The sequence below is a fragment of the Hypanus sabinus genome, chromosome 12, assembly GCF_030144855.1.
Source record: "Hypanus sabinus isolate sHypSab1 chromosome 12, sHypSab1.hap1, whole genome shotgun sequence".
In the NCBI taxonomy this organism is placed as follows: Eukaryota; Metazoa; Chordata; class Chondrichthyes; order Myliobatiformes; family Dasyatidae; genus Hypanus; species Hypanus sabinus.
This window is the reverse complement of record NC_082717.1, coordinates 17,613,132-17,637,043: the sequence shown is the minus strand read 5'-3', so window position 1 is coordinate 17,637,043 and position 23,912 is coordinate 17,613,132. Positions and strand designations below refer to the sequence as shown.

At 45.0% G+C, this 23,912-nt stretch overlaps 1 protein-coding gene across 2 annotated transcripts in view; it reads left to right on the top strand.

Annotated features, from left to right (window-relative positions):
- crim1 (cysteine rich transmembrane BMP regulator 1 (chordin-like)) overlaps positions 1–23,912 on the top strand; it is a 262,131-nt gene that overhangs the window by 110,300 nt on the left and 127,919 nt on the right. For both annotated transcript variants that reach the window (XM_059985617.1, XM_059985618.1), the window contains exons 3-4: positions 11,412–11,654; positions 21,107–21,227. In XM_059985617.1, the coding sequence (XP_059841600.1) occupies positions 11,412–11,654; positions 21,107–21,227 (364 nt within the window). The remainder of the gene's footprint in view (positions 1–11,411; positions 11,655–21,106; positions 21,228–23,912) is intronic.

Here is a 23,912-nt window from a genome sequence, read left to right as displayed (position 1 = left end):
TGTCATTTGTGTCAATGAGCAATGCAGTCTGAGGCTGTGCTGGGAAAAACCCACGAATGTTGACATGCTACTACTGACACCAGCAAGGCATATGCCCGTATCTTACTGACCCTAACGTGGGAGGAAACGGCAGTCACTAGGCAAATGTACAAACTCCTTATAGGCAGAGGCAAGAATTGAACCCAGATTGGTGATTGTTGGCACTGTGAAGCATTACAATAACTACTCCGCCCCTTAGTGTCATTCACTGTAACTTAGGCGTAACCAGTTGAGATACCAACTGGATGTATGTCCCCAGTAGAGTTTCCTCTCGCCTGAAAAAATATCTCAGTTTTTACTAATATTAAAATGAAAGTACTGAGGATCTAAACCAAATGAAGAACTGAGGTGTTCAAGCCATGGACGTTTCTTGTGCAGAAGCCAGTGATAACTGTCAGCTGACACTTGGGACTTGAGTTGCCCCAGGTTCCGACATCTGCAATCTCTCGTGTTTCCATTGGTACTTTATACTCCTGGTTCAAGCCTAGATGCCTGAGCTGAGCCTGATAGGAGCTGACTGTGTGTTGGGTGCTCATCAGAATGGACAATTCCTTGCTGGCCCAATTCTCTAATTTATCCAAGTCCAGATGACTTACGTGGTTTACTGTATTTGTACTATATGTGTGATTAGCTGGAGAGTATGTGGAAAAACTCTTCCATTCCCAACTTGGCTGTGAAAGAATTACAGAAAAGCTGAGAAAGGGACTTTTCTGTAATCCTTTCACAGTCAAGTTGCGAATGGAAGAATACACTGGACAAGAATTTTTTTCAAAAGTGTTGCTTCCTCAGAAATTTTCTTTGTTAGACCGCTTAAAACTGAGCACAAGTATCATTACAAACTGCTTGTTTCTCCAAATTCCTACATGATACAAGAAGTTAACTTTTATTGAATAAAATGCATTTAACTGCATAACAGTGCTGACCCTTTGCAATAGTTGAACTAAGCTAAAAGCATTTGTTGGTGATTTTCATTTGTACTCAGTGTCTGAGGCTTCTTGCTTAAGTGTCCAGCAATAATCAGACAACATTGATAGATTCCAGTTGCCCTGATTGCGTTTCTCCATGACTGTAATGTCCTGGTGAAACCCTTCACCATGCTCGTCACTGACAGTGCTAAGATTTGCAGGGAAGAAGTCTAAATGGGAACGTAGAAAATGAATCTTCAGTGGCATGTTGCATTTTGTATGCCTGAAGCATGTTGTCAACTAACTGCACGTAGTTTGGTGCTTGTAGTTACCAAGAAGAATTTCAACAACATCTTAAATGTCTTCCATGTGATTTTCTCCAGTCTCTCTAGAAGTTCTTCACATTGCCTGTCTTTGATGACCTGATTGATTTGCGAACCAAAAAAAATACCTTCCTTCGTCTTGGAGCCAATTATTCTGACTTGAATTATTAATTGAAATAACAAATACAGAATTTCAAAAAAGATGGTGCATGTCAGGGAAATTTTGTGGTGATTTTCATGGTCATCAGCCCAAAGTCCAAAAGATACACCCATAGGTATTCAGGGAGCAAAATCTTTGTTGTCCAGTGATATTAGTCCTCGGGTTCAAGCCGGGTTTGGTTGGCTTAAGCTGGATAAGGTTTTAATTTTAACCCCTGCTGACGCTTGCTCTCAGTACTCAGCTGTCTGTACATTCAAGAGAACATAATTCATTACATTCACATTGTCAAATCCAGCTGTGATCAACCACATTAATAAACTGACCACAGGTCACACTAATGAAAAACTGTGATAGGCATTTTCAGTTTTATTGCTTCCTTCTGTGAGTGTAGGCTCATTATTCACAGTACAGATAAGAATCAGTTAGTTTTTGGGGTAGAATATAAAGTGCATTCACATTTAATTATGCTGTTAGAAATATAACAGAACAGAAATTTTTAGCCATTTTCTCTCAAGCCTAAGATGACATAAAACCCTACTTGTGGAACTGCATTGAATTTTCTGGAATGATGTCAGAAAATCTGGTTTATTATCACTGACACACAGTACTATGCAAAAGTCTCAGGCGCATATATATATTGCTAGGGTGCCTAAGACTTTTGCACAGTACTGTAGTAATTTTACATATTGCAATGTACAGCTGCCAAAACAAGAAACAAATTTTGTGATCTCTGTGAATGATGATAAACCTGATACTGATATGGGTCTCTGTTGTGGACTTAGAGCAGGATGGGGGCAGGGAGAGGGGAATCATGGTTAGGAAAAGGGGAAGGGAGAGGAGAGAGCAGGAAGCACCAGAGAGACATTCTGTAATAATCAATAAACCAATTGTTTGGGATCAAATAACCTTGCCTGGTGTCTCGGGGCTGGGTGTGTCTGCACCCATGCCACCCTCTGCCCCTGGCACTCCTTCTCTGCCACCTGTCCCACAGTACTCCACCCCCGTCATTCCCAATATCCTTTGTTCCCATCAGATTTACAAACTTGCTGTCTGCTCCACGCTGATAAATACAAGCACTGTGCAAAAGTCTTGGGCTCCCTAGTTATATGTATGTGGCTAAGACTTGCGCAGTACTGTGTGACAGAAGATTTAGCAAGCCAGTCAAATCAGGAGCATTTGAGTTTGACAATAAAATCTTGCTTTCTACATGCACTTGCTGCATAGCAATTACACACGATACGGAGCAATGCTTCCAAAGCAAAAGGCATACATTTCTATTTTGCACAAATATATAAATTGTTAACTTATTGTGAACATTTTTTATTTTCAGTATCCTGTGAGAAAGTCTTTTGGATAGTCACGTGCAGCTGAAGCCGTAGAAGTTACATTCAGTTTTATGACAAATCACACATAAGCTATACTAGCATTGCCAGAGCAAAAGGCGTTATGTTACCTAAAAAAATGCTCTGTGGGAAGTTGTTGTAAACGACTTTATGTATTCTATGGTTCTGATGACTATTTATACGGCATTTTACAACAAAAGGTAAACTGAGTATCAGGAATGCTGACAAAGCCAGAAAATTCTGGAAGTACTCAGCGAATCAGGCAGCCTCCATGGGGAAGCAAATAAAGTTACCTTTGAGAGCAGTCACCGTACACCTTGAGGTGGACTATTAACTTTGTTTCTCCCTCTATCTGTCATGCTGGCTATCCCTGGCATTTCCAGATATTCTTTTCAGAATCCCTGCACCTTTTCTTGGCTTTGAGCCTGCTTGATTTATCTGCACGCCTTCAGAAAGTCCACTCCAGCACATGTGAACTGAGCTCCTGAATCATTAGATCTAATAACAAACACCCCTCCTCTCCCAAAGTTCCGGGAGTCTCCCGCTTATTGATAGCGGCTCCCTGAAGCCCGCAAATTATATGCAACATCCCTGAAATCAATTTTTTTTGAGGGAGTGCGAGAGCGAGAGGGAGCATCCTGATTGGTCTCTCTTCATACCAAGTAGACCTATCAGTTTTCTCTGTGGGCGGGCTTTACAATCGACCTCAAAAATAATGACACTGTTGCTCGCTGCACTGTTTGCAACAGTGACTTTTCTCTTGTCCCTAGTGGGTTAAAATGTAAAAGACATGTTGAGGTGAGTTTAACAGGTGTCATTCATTCATTCATTAGCATAGCTAACGCTATGTAAACTAGCTGGCTGGCTGCTAAGGAGCTACTCTGTTGATGTCCAACGTGATGAAGCCAAACTCCCTGTAGACTTGCTTAAAGTTGTAATAGAATAAAAAAAAATGACTCCATGATAATATAAGTACATATTTTAATGTCGCAATTTCTTCATATACCCAACTTGGTTTACAGATTAGACAAAATCACTTAAGAAAGTATAACGTACACCCTTGGAGTCGATGGTGGGGGGGTGGTGTATGGGGTTGTGAGGGGCGGGGGTGCTACCTCACTGAAATGAGTTTTTGCAGGGTGGGATGTTGCTAATAATTAGTCAGGAGCTTGCTGTTCGTGGTGTATCCGCAGTCTGTCACGAATACTAGCTTAATTGGATATGGGAAAAACACGGGTGATCAGATCTCACTGAGTTTAAATTGGGGCAGATTATGGCTTTGTGGAGTGGAGCAAAGCTGGCTCCTCAGTCGAGATGGCTACCTCATTCCTGCCTGTAATACATAATTTTTTCCAAGGTCAAAATCCATCCATTGTGGCAAATCAGGGTTTTTACATTGCTACATAGCGGTGGGTCAATCACAGCCTAGCTTCTACTAACTCTCGTGTCTGGTGTTGTTTGGATTTTGTCATTTCACACATCGCCAATATTCTTCTTTAACTGTGCGTGCTCACAGCTGACTGAACTGTACACCGCTGCGAACGATAGTACGCGCACGCATGAATGTTCGTATGAGCATGTGTGAGTGTGGGTGTTTTTCTATGCGTGCGTACGTTCGTATGGGGATGTGTGACTGCAAGGTTAGCGAGATTGAAGATTACTTTCATTCATCACATGTACTAAATCTACAGTGAACTATGCCATTTGTGTCAATGACCAACAAGGCCCGAGGATGTGCTGGGGACAGCCCACGGTGTCACCAAACTTCCGGCACCAATGCCCACAATTTACTAACCCTAACCCGTACAGGAGGTAACTGGAACACCCAGAGGAAACCCAGGCAGTCACAGGGGAGAATGTACAAACTTCTTACAGACAGTGGTGGGAATTCAGTCCCATTCTCCCAATTGCTATCTCTGTAAAGCATTATGCTAAATATTCCCTTTCTCCGCATATTATGTCTTTGCATTTGAGTGTGAGCGCATGTGCAATTGAATGCATGCATGATTACCTGTAGAAAAGTGTGTGTGTGTGTGCATATGAATCGGCTGATTGTATAAAGCGCTACAAAGCCTGGCCTTTTTCAGAAATAACCACAGCCCAGCTCAGATTCAGTCCCTATCCTTCCTACAGTTGTAGCCAATGGGAAAGGGAATTGAATTTGCCACAATGGGTTTAGCGAGGAATTTGTTGATGTTAAATCGTGTGTTGAGGGGAAGAAGCAGTTCATCATTAAAATATTTTTGAGGATGCACTGATCAGAAATTGCATTTTCTTTCTTGAGAGAATTAGATTCCCAGATGGCTAGATGTCCCTTAACTTACTGCATTTAATTAGATATCCATCTTTAATATGTTGCGGTAACTTCAAGATATGGGTTATAATTTTAAAACTCTAAAAACAGTTTAATCAATTCCTTTTTTTTAAGACAGAAAGCTTGCACTGAAACCAATTATTGCACTCTGTTGGCTGGGTACATTTTCCAATTGCCTGGTTTTTAAAGTAGAGAGTGATTGACAATATACCAAAGGTTAATTGCCCTAAATTTACACACAGAACACTTGATCGTCTCAAATGTCAGTGCTTTGATCAATACGAAAATGAGAAAAATGAAATGGAAAATGAGATCTTTGTCAGTGGTCCTATTGAAGCTAATTGTAAAGAAGAGCCGAGTGTGTCTGGGGGCTCCGTGTTGCTGGAAGTGGGCTTCATCCTCCACCCAGGACGCATCGCAGCTTTTACCAAGCTGCAATGGCACCTCACAGCTCTCGAACTCAATCCCCTGACTCATGGCCAACACAGCAAGTGCATTCTTACCCATCCTGTCAGTATTATCCAGTGACTCTACAAGCGACACATGACAGACGTACGTGTAAAAGAGATGGGGAAAAGTGAAGTTCTCGCCATAGAGGCTGAGTTCCTCGAGAGGTCCTCCCAAAGGCATGATACAGTGATATCGTTGAGGTAGCGACCCAGGACTGATTCTTTGCCGTGCAAATGTGTTCTTGCAGTTGGACAATAGCTTTTGTTTTACTCAGAGAGTGGTTGGTGCGTGGAATGCACTGCCTGAGTCAGTGGTGGAGGCAGAGACACGAGTGAAATTTAAGAGATGACTAGACAGGTATATGGAGGAATTTAAGGTGTGGGGGATATATGGGAAGCAGGGTTTAAGGATTGGCACAACATTGTGGGCCGAAGGGCTTGTACTGTGCTGTACCGTTCTATTTTCAATGTATTATATTTCATATTTCCTTGCAAAATGGAAGAAGGTTATACTGTCCATACTGGCTTCCAAAGCAATCCTATCAACCCCATTGCCCCTCTTAATTCCCTATAAGCCTATATTCCCTATAAAGATAGATGTTTCCTTTCAGTTAGTTGCTGACGAAGGGTCTCGGCCCGAAACGTCGACAGCGCTTCTCCCTATAGATGCTGCCTGGCCTGCTGCGTTCCACCAGCATTTTGCGTGTGATCCTTTGCTCCCGCCAGATTTATGAACTTGCTCTCTGCTCCATGTTGACAAACACAGTACTGTGAAAAAAGTGTTAAGCACCCTAGCTATATACATGTGCCCAAGACTTTTGCTCAAAAGCCTCACCAGAGCAGTGAGAAAGCAATTGTTTGCACTGTGTTCATGGAGAAGACTGAACTACAGAGGGCGGCAGCCAGGTTGGGGGAGGACGAACCAATGCTCTGGATAGTGAGCAGAGGAGAACGTAACACCAGTAAGGGAATTTTAAAAGAAAAAAAAATCCTGCAAAGTTTAATTTTCTGTGAAGGTGACAGAAGGGACAACGTTCTGCTGCCAGAGATTTGAAATTCAAATTGCATTTGTGGCATCTTTCAGAATTCTTTTTCTCTGCTGCTAGTCACTGGGGTCTGGTACTTCAACTACAATGGAAGCATTTCTGAAATATGTGTCAGAATCCAATCTAACCTGGTGTAGGAGGTGAGATTGGTTTTGTGGTCATTACCCAGCGACACATCCCACTGGGCTACATTGTGCAGTGAAGAGTGAAAGAGTAGCGGAGACATCTCAGTGATGGCTTCCAGTGTGGCAGTGTTAAGGACATTATTATGGAAAGTGCCGATCCATTTGCGGCTGCAACTGGGGACCGGAGGTGGGGGAGGGGAGCGGGGAGCTTAGCGGAGCAAAGCAGACTTTCAGTTGAACGGCTTGGCCACCTGGAGTTGTACGCTGGAGAGACTCTAGGTAGATCATAATGGGATCTCCAAGCTTTTCAATAACATGGTCACTATACGTACAGGCAGTTGTGGCCCTTGGATCTTCTGGCAATGAAGCAGTGCAAGTTTCTGCCCAGGGCAGTGACCACTGGCTGGGAACAAGCAGAGTGAAGCTGTTAAACGTCGCACTTCTGCAACCTGGCTTCATTTTGGGTGCCTCCATTTGTACTATCAGTCTTTTCAAACAGTTGAGCGGTGGGTGTGTGGGACACCCTGCCAGGCATGAAGATCCATAAGAGACATTTGATAAACTCGAAGATCAATCTAATCCTTTCCTGCTGTACAAGTCTTCCATGCTGGTAACATCCATGGGCCCATCTCAGAGTAGGTTAAGGGGTTGGCACAACATCATGGGCTGAAGGGCCTGAACTGTGCTGTAATATTCTGTGTTCTATAACACAATGGTGACCACTACCTCCCCCTCCCCCAAACACCCTTCTTCCCTCCCAAAGACTCCTCTCCAAGTATATTCTAAAGAATTTCTGGTATCTTTATTCACACACTGGAAGTTGATCCGGCTATCACAACTGATGTATGAAGTCCATCCCCCAGCACGTGTGGGGTAACTTCAGAGAAGCATTGCCATGAGTCCATTGATGTAGAGAAGTCAGGCTGAGCTTTCAAGCACAAATGGGTTTGTGATGACAGCCTACTGATTTTACAGGCTGTATGGCTTGTGTTCCATTGTGGTTAACATAGCCTCTTCTACTGAGGCCACTGCAAGGTTGGAGGAGTAACACCTCATATTCCATTTGGCTAGCCTGTAACCTGATAGCATGAATCTTTAACTTCTCCCCCACCCCCCCTCTTTTTCAATTCCCCATTCTGGCTCCCCTCTTACTCCATCCCTTCTCCTTACCTGCCCATCACCTCCCACCTCCTTCCCTTTCTCCCATGGTCCACTCTCCTCTCCTATCAGATCCCTTCTTCAGCCCCTTTCCTTTTTCCACTGATCACCGCCCAGATTCTCATTTCACCCCTCCCCACCCCCATCCACCTCCCCCTCACCTGCCAGTGTTTACTCTTTCCCCTCCCCCACCTAAATTCCGGCTCTTTCGCATTCCATTTCAAGACCTGAAGAAGGGTCTCCGACCAAGATGTCGACTGTTCATACCCCTCCACAGATACTAGCTGACCTGCTGAGTCTTCCAGCATCCTGTGTGTCGCTTTGGTTAAATGTGTGAATTTAAACCTCTCCCCGTTGTACTGGTGGGATGAGATCTCGGGCCTCCCTCTGGGTTTCTGCTACAGTAATGCTGCCTGTCCCAGTCTTGTCATCGCTCAGTGCCCACACACGTTTTCCCCAGATTTCTCCAGGTTATCAAAGCTTGAGCCTTCTGCCTTGCCTCCTTGCTTGGGACATTCCTCTCCCTCAATTCAACACATAAACCGCAACACAGGGATCAGCACAGTGCTGGTTATTTTGCCCGACTGCACCGTGCGTTTGACCGCAACCTGAGATTAGGCAAATTACACTGAGTTGCTTAGTGGTTACATCATTTCAAACCTATGTGATCTGCCCTCTCTCTCTCCCTTCCGTCCTCCCTCCCTCGCTTCTCTTATCTTTCGAAAGCCTAGTTCTCAGCCAACCTGCAGAGACGGCTGGTGTCAGATTAAAAAATAAACAGAATATATAAAGGGATAAAAGAAAGTTAAATCAAGACAGTGTTCCCAAGCATGCACTGTGACAGAAGTGGTGGAGAACAGGGCCAGCACTGACCTCAGCCCAAGGCAGCAGAAGAGACCGATGTCCTTTAAACGTGCACGCAAATAATCGTAAGGGGTGCCTGCCTCTGCTTTCTGCCCTGCATGATTTCACGGGGAAGGAAGGGAGAGGGTGGAAGGAGCACAATGAAGTAAGGAGTCTGAACATAGAGCATAACACAGTTCAGGCACTTTAGCCTGTGATTTTGTGCAACCACTTAACCTGCTCTAAGGTCAATCCAACCCTTTCCTCCCACATAACCGTCCATTTTTCTGTCATCCATGTGCCTATCCAAGAGTCTCTTAAATGTCCTTAAGGTATCTGTCTCTATCAGGTTTATTATCACTGATATGCAGTACTATGCTAAAAGTCTTAGGCACCCTAGCTGTATACTGTATATGTGCCTAAGACTTTTGCACAGAACTGTAATAATTTTGTGCTTTGCACTATACTGGTGCCAAAAAAAATGAAACACATTTTGTGACATATGTGAGTGATGATAAACCTGATTCTGATATGGGTCTCTGTTGCAGACTGAGAGTGGGAAGGGGGCAGGGAGAGGGGAATCATGGTTGGGAAAAGGGGAAGGGAGAGGCAAAACACCAGGGAGACATTCTGTAATGCTCAGCAAACCGATTGTTTGGAATCAGATGATTCCAGGTGTAACCCCTTGCCAGTTGTCTCAGGGCCGGGTGTGTCTGCGCCCATGCCATCCCATGCTCTGGGCACTCCTCTGCCATCTGTCCCAGACCCCTCCCATGGCACTCCACCATTCCCACCATCCTTTGCTCCCACCACATTTACAAACCCGCTGTCCACTCCTTGTTGACAAATACAGTACTGTGCAAAAGTCTTAGGCACCCTAGCTATTATATATGTGCCTAAGATTTTTGCAGAGTACTATATGTCGTGAAATTTGTCGTTTTGTGGAAGCATTACAGTGCAGGACCATCCCTGGCAGCATGTTTCATGCAACTATCATTCTCTGTGTAAAGAAACTACCTGTGGTATCCCCTCTGTGCTTTCCTCCAATCACTTTAAATTGTGTCTCCTTGTATAGGCATTTCTGCCCTGGCTGTTCACTCAATATGTCTCTTATTATCTTATACACCTCTATCCTTATCCTCACAGGACATGCACTCTAATTCAGACAGCACCTGGTAAGTATGGGAGGAAGAAAGAGAGGGAGGAAGGAAGGAGAACATCAAGAAATACTAGAAAGAAGGAGCATCCTTGCAGAAAGGGGGAACAACTGGTACACAAGAGATGAGGAACTCCAGAGCAAAACGCACGAAATGCTGGAGGAACTCAGCAGGCCGGGCAGCATTTAGGAAAAGAGTACAGTTGACGTTTTGGGCCGCAACCTTTCGGCAGGATTCAGACCGAAACGTCGACTGCAGTTTTCATAGATGCTGCCCGGCCTGCTGAGTTCCTCCAGGATTTCGTGCGTGTAGCTCTGGACTTCCAGCATCTGCAGATCTTCTCTTGCTTGTGATGAGATGCACAGCAGGTCAGGCAGCATCTACAGAGGGGAATAAACAGTCAACGTTTTGGGTTGAGATCCTTCATTGGAACTCTGATGAAGGGATTTGGCCCGAAACCTCAACTGTTCACCCCCCCCCCCTTTAGAAGAATTGGTCACCGGTTTATTGTTGTCATGTGTACTGTGATACAGTGAAAAACTTTGCATTCCATCCGTGCACCTTATTTCACCAGGTAAGTGCAGAGTAGTGCAAGGGAAAGGCAATCAGAGAATGCAGAATTTACTGTTACAGAGAAAGAGCAGTGCAGGCAAACAACAAGCTTCAAGGACCATGATAAAGTAAAGTTGTAAAGTAGGAGGACATCAAAGTAGACATTCAAAGTAGGTTTGTGAGGTAAGGAGTTTATTGTACAAGAACTCCATTCGGTGGGAGCTGGGTATGTGTGAGGAGGGTGGAGACCAACTGGGCTTGGTGAATTACCAGCAGCTTCCTTGCCTGAAGCTTCCAGCATTCGACATTGTTTCACGTCACTTCTAGTACTTGAGTGTAAAAGAGAACAAAACAATTATTAATCCCGATCCAAAGAAACACACAGTGAGCTAACGAACACAATAATAAAAACACACAATAAATATAAATACGTAAGATTAGCTTATGGATTGATTGTCTGTACATTACATGACACTAGACACAGGAATGTCTGTACATAAGGTGACTCTGACAGGAAATGATAAAGTAGTGGTGGTGGGGTGGGTTATTGGGGAAAGTAACTGTTTTTGAGTCTGGTGGTCCCAGGGTGGATGCTGCGTAGCCTCTTCCCGAATGGGAGTGGGACAAACGGTCCATGAAGAGGGTGTATGGGACCCTTCATGATATTGCTGGCAGGTAGGCTGGTGCTGGTCTCGCCCTGGGTCTGGACTACCTGTTGGAAAGTCCTCCTCTCCGCCACAGTGCGGTTTCCGGACCACGCAGTGATGCCGCATGTTAGGATGCTCCCTGCTGCGCATCAGTGGAAGGTTGTGAGGAGTGATGTGCGTGGTCCAACTCTCTTCAGCAGATGGGTGAGATGGCAGAGGTTGGGTGTGGGGTAGGTAAGCAGCACAGGCTTCACAAGTATCAATGGGAGGTGTGCGTCACTGACACATAGATACCCCCCACCCCCCACCATATATTTCTCTAATGTCTCCCCCTTCTGTTTGTTTTGCAGAAGAGAAGCCGGATTGCTCCAAGGCCCGGTGCGAGGTCCAGTTCTCTCCACGCTGCCCTGAGGACTCCATCCTGATCGAAGGCTATGCCCCGCCTGGCGAGTGTTGCCCGCTGCCGAGCCGCTGCATGTGCAACCCAGCCGACTGCCTGAGGAAGGTCTGCCAGCCTGGCTACCAGAGCATCCTCGTTTCCAAGGCTTCGGGGAAACCAGGGGAATGCTGCGATCTTTACGAGTGCAAGAAAGGTGAGGGAGAGCCCTATTCCTCTTTCAGACGTTACTTTAAGGGGTAGCACGGTAGTGTGACAAACGATTTACAGTGGCACCGATCTGGACTCACTCCCCGCTGCCGTCCATAAGGAGTCTGTACCTTCTCCCTGTGATCGCGCATTCCAGGGCCCTGCAGCTCAGGGTTAGTGAGTTGTGGGTGCGCTGTAGTGGTGTCAGATACACTGGTGGGCTGCCCCAGCATGTCCTCGAACTGTGTTAGTCGTTGATGCAAACAACGCACTTCACTGCATGTTGCAATGCACAGTTATTTCTTGCTCTTCCAGAAGAGGAGTTGGTGTTTCATCAGAAGCCAATCCTAGGCACTCCTCTGCCTATAGACACAGGGCGAGTGCAGACGCTGGAAACTGGGGCCAAGAGTAAACTACTGGAGGAACTCAGTGAGGAGGAAAATAGACAGTCCTGACAGAGGCCCTCAGTCCAAACATTGACTGTCCATTCCCTCCACAGATGCTGCCCGACCTACTGAGTTTCTCCAGCAACTTGTCTTTGCCAGTGTTATGCAAATCTGTCCATATTATGCATTCATATCTGGAGACAGGGAAGTCTCACAAGATAATAGAACAGGTTGACCTTGTCCTGTTCCTGTTCCTGTTCCTGTTCAGTGGTTCCATTTAATAAACAGTGTACAACCTGAAATCCTTACTCTTCACAGACATCCACAAAACGGAAGAGAACCCCAAAGAGTGAATGGCAGAAAACGTTAGAGCCCCAAAGCCCCCTCTCCCCCTCCCCCACTTCTTTCAGTAAGAAGTATTAGCACCCTGCCAGATCTATGATGAAGGGTGTTACTCTGCGTTTACACTCTCCTACCAGCGCTGGTCGTCTGGTAGGCCCTTCAGCCCGTCTAGTCCATACCAACCTAATCTCCTACCCTCCACACCCCACTTCCGCTGGTCATTCCACACTTGTACCACTCTCTCAGAGAAGATGTTTCCCCTAGGATTCCCTTGAATAATTTCACTTTTTGCCCTTAATCTATGATCTCTAGTTCTCATCCCACTCAGCCGGAGGGGAAGGGGCATGTATGCATGAGTTTATTGGGTCCAAGTGTTTTCTTGGTCTACCAAAGAGCTGGAAAGATGGGAGGTGTGACTTTGAGCATGGAACTCAGTTCTGTCTCCAGACTTCACTGAAATTATCACCTCCCTTTATCTTCCTTCAGCTTCCCATTTATTCTTTGGAGGTAATTGTAAACCCTGCAATGGGAGTTTGAGGCAGATCCTGGCCACAGCAGTTTAAGACTGATGATAAGATGTATGAGCGGTGTTTAACAGAGAATAGATAAGTTATTGCTCCTGTTGCTCTCAGTCACATTTAGTCCTCTCATCTACTGGTACGTACCAAAATCATGCCTTTGTTCCTCGCCCCTACACCTGTAAGAAATATTTTTAAGATAGAGAGAGAATAGTCACTTAGCCCAAACCTGTGAGGCATGTTGCAATCCACAAGCAGCCATCACCAACAGCACTATATCTCTGAAGTCTTTGTTCCAGTGGTCAGGTTTCCTCCTTCATTGCAAGCCACCTGAAACAGCTCAACTCCTTGTACATCTTTCTTTGTGTATTTGCACAGTTTGTTGTCGTTTGCACACTGGATGAATGTCCAAGTTGGTGCAGACATTCGTTGATTCTGTTAAGGTTATTATTCTATTATGGATTTATAGAGTATGCCCACAAGAAAATGAATCTCAAGGTTGTATATGGTGACATATATGTACTTACATGATAAATTTGCTTCGAACTTTGAAGTTTGCCTTAGTGAAATTCAATTCAATTCTTAATCTTTGCTCAAACTCTGTCAACAAAGTGAACAGTAGAGCATTGAGGAGTGTGGTAGAACAAAGGGGTCTGGGCATACAGGTACATAATTCAGTGAAAGTGGCATGAAAGGTAGATAGGATCATAAAGAAAGCTTTCAACACATTGGCCTTCATAATTCAATGTCTTGAGTACAGAAGATGGAATGTTATGTTAAAGATGTATAAGACTTTGGTGGAGCCTAATTTGAAGTGTTGTGTGCAGTTTTGGTCACCTACACAGGAAAGATGTGAACAAAGTTGAATGAATACAAAGAAAGTTTACAAGGATGTTGCTGGGTCTGGAGGACCTGAGTTACAGGGAAAGATTGAATAGGTTACAACTGTATTCTTTAGAACGTGGATTGAGAGGAGATTTGATAGAAGTATACAAAATTATGAGGGGGATAGATAGGATAAAGGGAAGCAGGCTTTTTCCCCGGAGGTTGGGTAGGATTGCAAGTAGAAGTCATGGCTTGAGGATGAAAGGGGAGAAGTTTGAAGGGAACATGAGGGAAAACTTCTTCAGTCAGAGGTTCACGAGAGTGTGGAACGAGCTGGCAACACAAGTGGTCCATTCGAGCTTCATTTCAACAGTTAAGAGAAGTTTGGATAGCTAGGTGGATAGTACGGATATGGAGGGCTATGATCCCGGTGCAGGTCACTGGGAGAAGGCAGTTTAAATGGTTTTGGTGTGGACTAGATTGGTTAAAGTGCCTGTTTTTGTGCTGTACTTCTCTCTGACTCTGAAGTGCATGGAAAGAGTGTTATGAAGTTGGGGAGAGAGAAGGAGAGAGCAAATGTGAGAAGACTTAAGTTTGAAAGTTTGGTTCCTGGCACCAGATCCCCATAGACTGAAGTTAACAAATTCTCAGTCCTGTTTTGCAGTCTCTCCATGTTCTCCGTAACCTCCTATCTCTGTAACCCCCTCCAGTCTCTGTAGCAGCCTTCTGCAATCCTCCATTTCAAGCCTCAGTTTTTGTGCCTCCTTATCTGGTAGAGATGCCTTCAGCTGCTAAGGACTTCAGCTCTGAAATTTCTCTCCCCAAATTCCCATTCATCCAATGAACTTGTTCCCCACACCTCCCTTTCTTCCTGTGAGATGTTCCTCAAGACCTAGCTCACTCACTCTGTCCACAGTCGCTTGATGTGGCTTCGTTTGCAGTGTGGTTGGACGTCTCTCTGGGAGAGACTTCAGTGCAGTGGCTCTGTTGGCATTATGTAGATGTAGCCTGCTGTCGTTCTGAGCCCTATGATCCCAGGTTTAGGTACACGTGGGCACTGAGGCACGGGGAAACCCTCCATGAGAGAAACAACATTTCAGCTGCATTTGCCATTGAATCCTTTCATTGTTAACCTCAGCACCCAAGGGGTCACTGCACAGCTGCTTCCAGCCACCAAACCCCTCCATGATTATGATTGTCCCCTGGTTGGCAGGGTGGAGATACGTCCCTACCAAAGGAGGTAAAAGGTGCTTCTCCCACCCTCCCCTTGGGTGGCGTGTAGCACCTGCTCAGCCCCCCAATCAGGGTCACATGAAGCCATGGGAGCAGGGGGTGGGTGGTCGTATGACCAGCTGGTGCATATCACAAGTCCTGGTTATGCGACCATTGACACCAGGCAGACAATCTCTGAAGAGTATTGATAATGGCTGGGGTAACCCATCTTGTAAAGACCCTGCCCAGAGGAAGGCCCTTCCCATCCCTGTGCATTTTCCATTCCCATGTCATTCCCATTCCAATGCCATTCCTATTCCATGCTTTTCTCCACTCCCGTTCCCGTGCCTTTCCCATTCCCACATACTTTCCCAAACTCCAGACACTGCTTTCTATCCCATTTCACCCAGGGCTTGGGTCAAGGGTGAATGGTGAAGGGTGAAATGTTTAAGGGGAACGTGAGGGGGAGCTTCTTCACTCAGAAGATGGCGTGAGTGTGAAACTAGCTGCCGCTGGAAGTGGTGGATGCAGGAAATTTGGATAGGTACGTGGATGGGAGGGGTATAGAGGGCCAGGTTAATGGAACTGGAAGCATAATTAATAAATTATTTAGAGATGCAACAGGGAAGGGGTCCTTCAACACCCAGCAATCCGCTTATCTAACCCGAGCCTAATCACAGGAGAGTTTTTAATGACCAATTAACCTCCTAGACGGTACGTCTTTGGACTGCAGGACCCAGTGGATACCCACACAGTCACAGGGAAAATGCCAAAGCTCCTTACAGACGGCGCAGGAACTGAACTCATAACTCTGCAGCACCCCAAGCTGTAATAGTGTCTCACTAACCACCTCGTTACCATGGTGCCCAATAATAATAGTTCAGAACTGACTAGATGGGCTGAAGGGCCTGTTTCTGTGCTCTGGTGTTCTTTAACTGTACGACTTTATTTATTTTCCATCTCTGCTCCTTCCTCTCTGTTCCCAGCCAACTCCCCTCCCCCCACCATCCTTCTCTGCTCCACCCTCTCTTTTCACAGAGCCCCTCTCCCCATCCACCAGCCTGTATTTTGCCATTACAACTGGGTCCTGATTAAAATTGCACAAATGAGGACAAGGGTATTTTTAGAATCAATTGGCCCGACTGAGCCCAGCATCTCTTTTTAGTTCTGATTTAATCCAGCCTCATGCCCAGTGCAATGGAGAGATCTGGTAAAAATCCTTCATTCATCAGCTGGTGTAAAGTGCCGACAGCAGTGTTTAGCAAATTCTGCAGTTCAGTACCATGTACATCCAAGTGCTGTTTATTTTGCTAACAAGGCTCTAAAGTAGCCAGGTCTGAAATTTTCCCATACCTGGTATAACACCAAGTGAGGAAAATTTGTCAGCACCGTGCAGTCAGCAGGGCTGAAGGAACTGGGAAAGGTTTATTGCTTTCATTGCTGTTACTGTGAAGCTCTACACCACGACCTCCTTTTGCACTACCAAGGACTGGTCTCTGATGCGGTCTTCTCTCTACAGCCATCAGGAAGTAGGCACAGGAGCCTTACGTCCCACGCCACCAGGCTTACAAACAGTTATAACACTTCAGTTATAAACCGGCGGGGATAACTTCACTGACCTCAACTCTGCATTGATTCCACAGCCTACAGATTCACTTTCAAGGACTCTACAACGCATGGGGTAGTGTAATGGTTAATGCTGCGCTTCACAGTACAATTCCTGCCGCTGCCTGTAAGGAGTCTGGATGTTCTCCCCCTGACCACATGGGTTTCCTCTGGGTGCTCCAGTTTCTCCCACAGTCCAATAACATACTGGTTGGTTGGTCAATTGGTCAGTATAAATTATCCCATGATTAAGCTAGGATTACGGTGCCTATAAATAGAATTCACCCTCCCCCCCACCTCGGAAGTTTTCATGTTTTACTGTTTTACAACATTGAATCACTGTGGATTTAACTTGGCTTTTTTGACACTGATCATCAGAAAAAGACTCTTTTGTGTCAAAGTGAAAACAGATCTCTAAAAAGTGATCCAAATTAATTACAAATATAAAAGACAAAATACTTGACTGTACAGCTCGAAGGGCTGGAAGGACCTATTCTGCACTGATTCTCAATAAATAAATAGATGTTCTCAGCATTATTTATTTACTTTTCCTAAAATTATTTGCACTTTGTATTCATTGCTTGACAGCCTTAGTGGGTAGCTTTTCATTGATTTTGTTGCATTCGTTGAAGTGCCATAGAATAAATTCAAAATGCCCGCAAGAAAACTTTGATATTAAATTTACCTTGAACTTTTAAACTGATGTTTAACATTGATCCTTTTTTTTTGCACAGTCTTTTTCTCTCCTTTGTATTGTATAATTTATATATAATTTTTGCTCTGAGAACAAAATTACACATAAATTATACAATACAGCCTGGGATGTTGTGGCAAGTAAGCTTGTCATTTTGCCTCCGCTTCACTGTACTCCTCCACCTGACAATGAACTCCACTCGACTTGATTGACAAACTCCAGGCCTTTACAGGTGAATGATTCCATTGGCCTAGAGTTTTGCATCAACCAGGATTCTGTCAAATTCCCCCCAGGTAGCTCACCTTCCTTACTTGGAAATATACCGCCGTTTCATCATCATCGCTGGGTCTGAGTTCTGGGACACTCTCCCTCTTTATCTCATGTTCTCAGTGTATATTGTTTATTTATTATTATTATTTACTCCTGGTTGTGTTTGCGCACTTTGTTGCATGTTGTATACAGGTTGAACTCAGATCTTCCTGTGGACTCTCTCCATTGGAGTTGGAGTCCCGTCTCTGTGTGCAGGTGGGGATGCAGGGAGTGGGAAAGGGAATTGTTTTGCCATTGCTGATTGTTGTATTTTGGCAGAGAGCTGTTCTACTAAACATTGCGGGCAGGCTCTGCTGGCACCAAAATGTGTGGCGACACTTGTGGGCCGTGCCCAGAAGATCCTCAGATTGTGTTGGTTATCAACACAAACAACACATTTCACTGTGTGTTTCAATGTACATGTTATTATTAAATAAATCTGATCTAAATTTTAACAATTCTCCACTTTTCTTTTTGTACAACTAAGGTGCAGAGAAACACATAGCCCCACTAAATACTCCAGCTGTCAGATCTTTTTCTCCATACACCAAGCCTCTTCTATCATTATGGTAACTTGCCACCTGCTCACCCACCACCTTACAGTTAGATGGACTTGTTTTAGACCCACTCTCCCAATATCTTGTGTTTAAACTTAACTTTTTCTGCACTGGCTCCTCACTGTATCTATCAACTGCCCCCGAAGCCTTGCCTCTCTGGCCTCCTGCAGACCCCATTCCGATTCCTTCGACCCAGTTAGTGCCCACAAAGCATCCTACTTAACCTCTGCATTGAGGTTATCCTGGTGACAGTATGTTGAGCCAAGTACCCTCCTCTGTGTGAGTTACATTAAATTGGCATGCAGTTGGCGTTCTGGCTGGGGCTGAAAGGCATTTTGCAATGTTTGGAGCGAAAGCATTGGTGTGGTCATGCAAAATCCACAGGTTGAGCTCTTTAAAATAGCACCAAGGAATTTTAAGTGAAACCATGAGCACATTTGCTACTAATAGACCAACACATGGTTTCAAGCTTTTCTGTATTCGTACAGCATTGTGTCTGTTTAGGATCAAGAAACTTGACAGTCACTTTGCCCACACCCTCCCCCCCACCAACTATCCTGCAGCCACTGATATACAAGTAATCACACACACAAATGCCGGAGAAATTCAGACACGTGCACGCTCACAAAGGCACGAGAGAAATACATACATTCTCACGCAGAAGCACACACATGCCTAAGAAATGCCGACTCTCACACTGTAAACTCAGTCTGCTAAATCATGGGCACTGGCCTCCCTAGCATCCAGGACACCTTCAAAAGGTGGTATCCGTCGTTAAGGACCCCCATCACCAGGACAGGCCTTCTTCTCTTTGCTACCGTCAAGGACAAGGTGCAGGAACCTGAAGCCGCACATTCAGCATTTCAGGACCAGCTTCTTCCCCTCCGCAATTTGAGTTTTGAATGGACAATGAACCCAATGAACCATAAGACAGTGGAGCAGAATTAGGCCATCTGGCCCATCGAGTCTGCTCCGCCATTCAATCATGGCTGACCTTTTTTTTAATCTCCTCCTCAACCCCAGTTCCTGGCCTTGTTCCCGTAGTCTTTTGATGCCATGTCCAATCAAGAACCTATCAATCTCTGCCTTAAACACACCCATCTTGACACTATCTTAGCAGTTTCCTCTCTTTTTGCACTACTTATTTAATTTAATTTATATATATATATATTTATAGTTTTCAGTATTATGTACTGCTGCCACAAAACAACAAACTTCATGACATATGACAGTGAAATTAAACCTGATTCTGATTCACACACACACTGTTGCATATATTGAGGCAAGCACACATGCCGACATCAAGAAATGTGAGCATGCTGTCCCATCTGCCTTCTCACAGAGAAATACAAATTCATTCATGAACACGCATGATTTCTTGCTGTGGGAATCTTTAGCTGTCTCATGTCTCTGTAAGGCCTGATAATCAAGGCAGCCAAGGATCTAATCCAATTGACTGCAGAAGGTAATTTGTGGAATAAAACATGTTCCAATAGTTTCCCAAATTTGTTTTAAGCTTCAGTAACTATTAAAGTCAATGCAAGATCTTTATAAACTGTAGGTAGGAGTAGGTGAAGGATCAGGAAAGGTCTAGGAAGTTGACCACTGGGTTCGTGCTGGCATTGGTCTTCCCTCACACCTCACTAGCAGAAGATACTGTAAATTCACACTTTCTTAGGCTACACTGGTGGGGCAAGCTCGGAGTGAAAAGTAGGGGTAACTATCAGTCATTGTGTGTTGACAAATCTTTGCCTCAGAAAGACTGTTTTCATAGAAATATGAGTATCCGTGCCACAGTAGGAGGCCATTTGATCTCTCACTTTCATGCTACCCTATAAAGAGCCATTTGGGGTAGCTGCCAAGTTCACAGCCTTAAATTATGACAATTGGCCAGCTCATCTGGGTACTTTTGAAATGCTGGAGCTTTTGGCCCACCAGAACTTCAAACACTGTGTGTTCCACTTCCCCTTCATCCTTCAGATTGCCTCAGCTCCCTAGTCTACCTTAAACCTTCGGTTAAGGGCGGTTCATCCTACAAGACTCTGGAAGAACTAGGTGGGTCAGGAAGCATCTATGGAGGAAAATGAACAGTCAACATTTCAAGTCAAGACCCTTCATCTGGACAAGGAAACGGTGACTGTTAGTTTCCAATCCATAGATGCTGCCGGGCCCACTGATTCCCTCCAGCCTTTGCGTGTTCCTCCAAGTACCAGCATCTGCAGTGTTTTCAGTTCATCCGTCCAGTTCCCCCAAATGAACCCCCCCCCCCCACTGAGTTCCCTCCCCCCTCCCTCTCCAAGAATTAACCCTGGGCAGATCACTGTAGCTTGGCAACTAACACGGAATAGTGAAATGAAATTTGCCTGGAGAAGGAACACTCAATGATCATGGGCACAATGGAGAATTTTGGGAATGGTGGGCCCCTCAGGGGCTCGAGTGTGTTGTAGGTAGTAATATTGCATTTTACTTTGAAGCTGCAAATAATCTATGATTTCACCCATCACCTGCTGCCTTGTCCTCCTTCCCCTCTCCCTACCTTCTTTTTTTGGCTTCTTCCCCCTTTCTTTCCAGTTCGGATGAAGGGTCTCAGCCCAGAACTTCGACTGTTTATTCCCCAACATAAATGCTGCCTGTTAAGTTCCTCCAGCATTTTTAATATGCTGCTCTAGATTTCCAGCATCTACAGAATCTCTTGTGTTGACAGTTTATGAAGCCCTGATTATTGAATGATGTAGCGTTGTTACTGAATTAAAAAAGAGAATTGGTGTAAACTGGAGGTTGATGGTCAGTACAGACTCAGTGGGCAGAAGGGCCTGTTTCTGTGCCATAACTCTCTATGACTCCCTCTATCTTCACCCTGTAGAGAAGAAAGCAAATATGGGGGAACCAGGGAACCCCAGTACACAAAGTCTCCCAAGTACCCAGGTTTGTTAACTCTTTGTATCATCATGTGCTGGACAAAGAGTGGGGATGATGTGACTAGCGTTGACTCTTTCTTTTGCCTCCCTTAGTCTACAACGTGGACTGCAGCACAGTGGAGTGCCCCGCCAGTCAGCAGGTTGACTGCCCTCCCGACAGCCAGGAGACCCCGCCCCGACTGACCGCAGATGGCTGCTGCACTCTCCCGATACGGTGAGTCTCTCACTTGGTGGTGCTCAGTGAGGGGGATCTGCTCTTGAAACGTTCAGTGGTCGAGAAGATCCGATCACGACAGTTACTTTGATTGCAGTGGCAAAGTGCACTGTGCAACAGAGAACGATGTAACAGCCTGGTCCAACATTGCTTGAATTATAACAAGAGAGAGAACAAGGCTGGGAGAAGTTAGAGGTAATGAAAGGGGTCCGACAGGGTCAGGTGAGGAAAATGGTTCCACCTGTTTAAAGCTGTAGGTCATAAATATAAAATAATCACCATTAAATTATGAGGGGTAAAGACAGGGTAACTGCAAGCAGGCTTTTTTCCATTGAGGTTGGGGGAGACTAGAGCTAGAGGTCATAGGTTAAGGATCGAAGGTGAAATATTTAAGGGAGAAGGAACTTCTTCACTCAGGGGGTGAGTGTGTGGGGTGATGTGCCAGTGGAAGTGGTGGATGCAGGTTCGATTTCGGTATTTAAGAGAAGTCTGGATGGGAGGGGTATGGAGGGCCTATGGTCCAAGTCCAGGTCTATGAGACTAGACAGAATAATAGTTTGTCATGGACTAGATGGGCCTGTGTCTGTGCTGTAATGCACTATAACAAAATGCAAGGCCCCACTTTCAATCCTGACCTCAGGCCTGTGTCTGTATGCAGTTCGTACAAACTTCCCATGATTGTATGGCTCCAGTTTCTTCCCACATCCCAAAGACATGTAGGGTCGGTAGGTAAAATGGCCACTGTAAGTTGCCCCAGCTTGTAGGTGGATGGTAGACTAGGGTGGAGTTAATGGGAATATCCTGTATTGAGAATCAGAGCCCAGAGGGAAAAAAGTGGTCAGTACTTTAGAGACTGAAGCACATATCAGTCAAATCTTGGTAACTGTTTCCAATGCCTCTTCTCAATGTTGGTTTATTAATTCACCACGATATGTTTGTGTCACCTAATGGAACATTTAGCTAAATCACCAAAAAGACTATGACGTGCAGGCCATTCAGTCCTTCCTGCTCATGCCATAGGAAAACAAATTGCAGCATGAGGTCTGGAGCCCTCTAAGTCTTTGAACAAATATCTAAGTTCTGTTTAAATATGATGGAGGCCTATGTGTGTAAAATTTGTTTCCTCTTCCCTCTAGTTGTTCTGCCAATTACTTTAAACAGAAGCCTCTTTGGTTAAAAGGGATAGGTCCTCGCTATTTCAGCCTCCCATGCTTTCTAGTTTAGGGAGCCAGTACTAGAAGTGAGCACTCCCCAGCTCGGCCCAGCATGGTCTTAGCACGAGTGTTTGTCACTGTGCCAACTTTACCTGTATAACCAAATTCTGTGGACCACCAGTTTGTGCTGCACCATGCAATACCCAATAGTGAATTAATATGAAATTAGGATAGGGATACCTCCACCCATGTATCACATGGACCGCTACAGCGATCAGATGCCGGGGTTCCCTTTCTTCCCTCTGTTGTTAACGGCCTTGAACTGAAGCGGACACAAGAGAGCTGGCAGGTGCAGGAGTCCTTGAGCAACACTTTCAGGTGGAAACCGTTCAACAAGACCTCATGAAGTTCATCACCTCATAAGTCTTGATGAAGGGTTTTGCCCCAACATGTCAACTGTTTATTTCCCTCCGTAGATGCTGTACGACCTGCTGAGCTGGTGCGGTCTTTTATTGATCCTATTATGGTTATTGGATTTATTGAGAATGCCTGCAAGAAAATTAATTTTTTGAAAATGGTAGATGGAGCTTAGAAAACTAGAGGGCTATGGATAACCCTAGGTAATTTCTGAAGTAAATGCATGTTTGGCACAGCTTTGTGGGTCAAAGGGCCTGTATCGTGCTGTAGGTTTTCTGTATTTGTACAGTACTGTGCAGAAGGCTTTGACACATATGTACAAAAGCTAGGGTGCCTAAGATGTTTGCAATCGTGTACTAGCTTTATGTATTGCACTGGACTGTAGTTGCAAACAAAATGATGACCTACAAATGAGCTGGATGAAAATGTAGATGGGGGGGTTAGTACGTTTGCAGATGATACCAAGATTGGTGGAGTTGTGGATCGTGTAGAAGACTGGCAAAGGATACAGCCTGATATAGATCAGTTGCAGATATGGGCAGAGAAATGGCGGATGGAGTTCAACCCAGATAAATGTGAGGTGTTGCACCTTGGTTGGGCAAATGCAAGGAGACAGAATATTGTGAAGGGCAAGACCTTTAATAGTGTTGCTAAGAGATCTTGGGATCCAAATTCGTGACTCCTTGAAAGTGGCTACACAGGTTGATAATGTGGTTAAGAAGGCTTATGGAATGTTTGCTTTTAGTCGAGGAATTGAGGTTAAAAGTCAAGAGGTTATGTTGCAACTTTATAAAACTCTGGTTAGGCCACATCTGGAGTATTGCATATAGTTGGGGTCACCCCAATATAGGAAGGATGTTGAGATTTTGGAGAGGGGGCAGAAGAGGTTTACCGGGATGCTGCCTGGCTCAGAGGCCATGCGCTACCACGAGAGGCTGGACAAACTTAGGTTGTTTTCTCAGAAGCGGCGAAAACTGGGGGGAGATCCAACAGAGGTTTACAAGATTATGAGAGGCATAGATAGAGTAGACATGGGATATCTGTTTTCCAGGTTTGAAATGTCTTAATGCCAAAGGGCATGCATTGAAGGTGAGGGGGGTAGGTTAAACGGGGA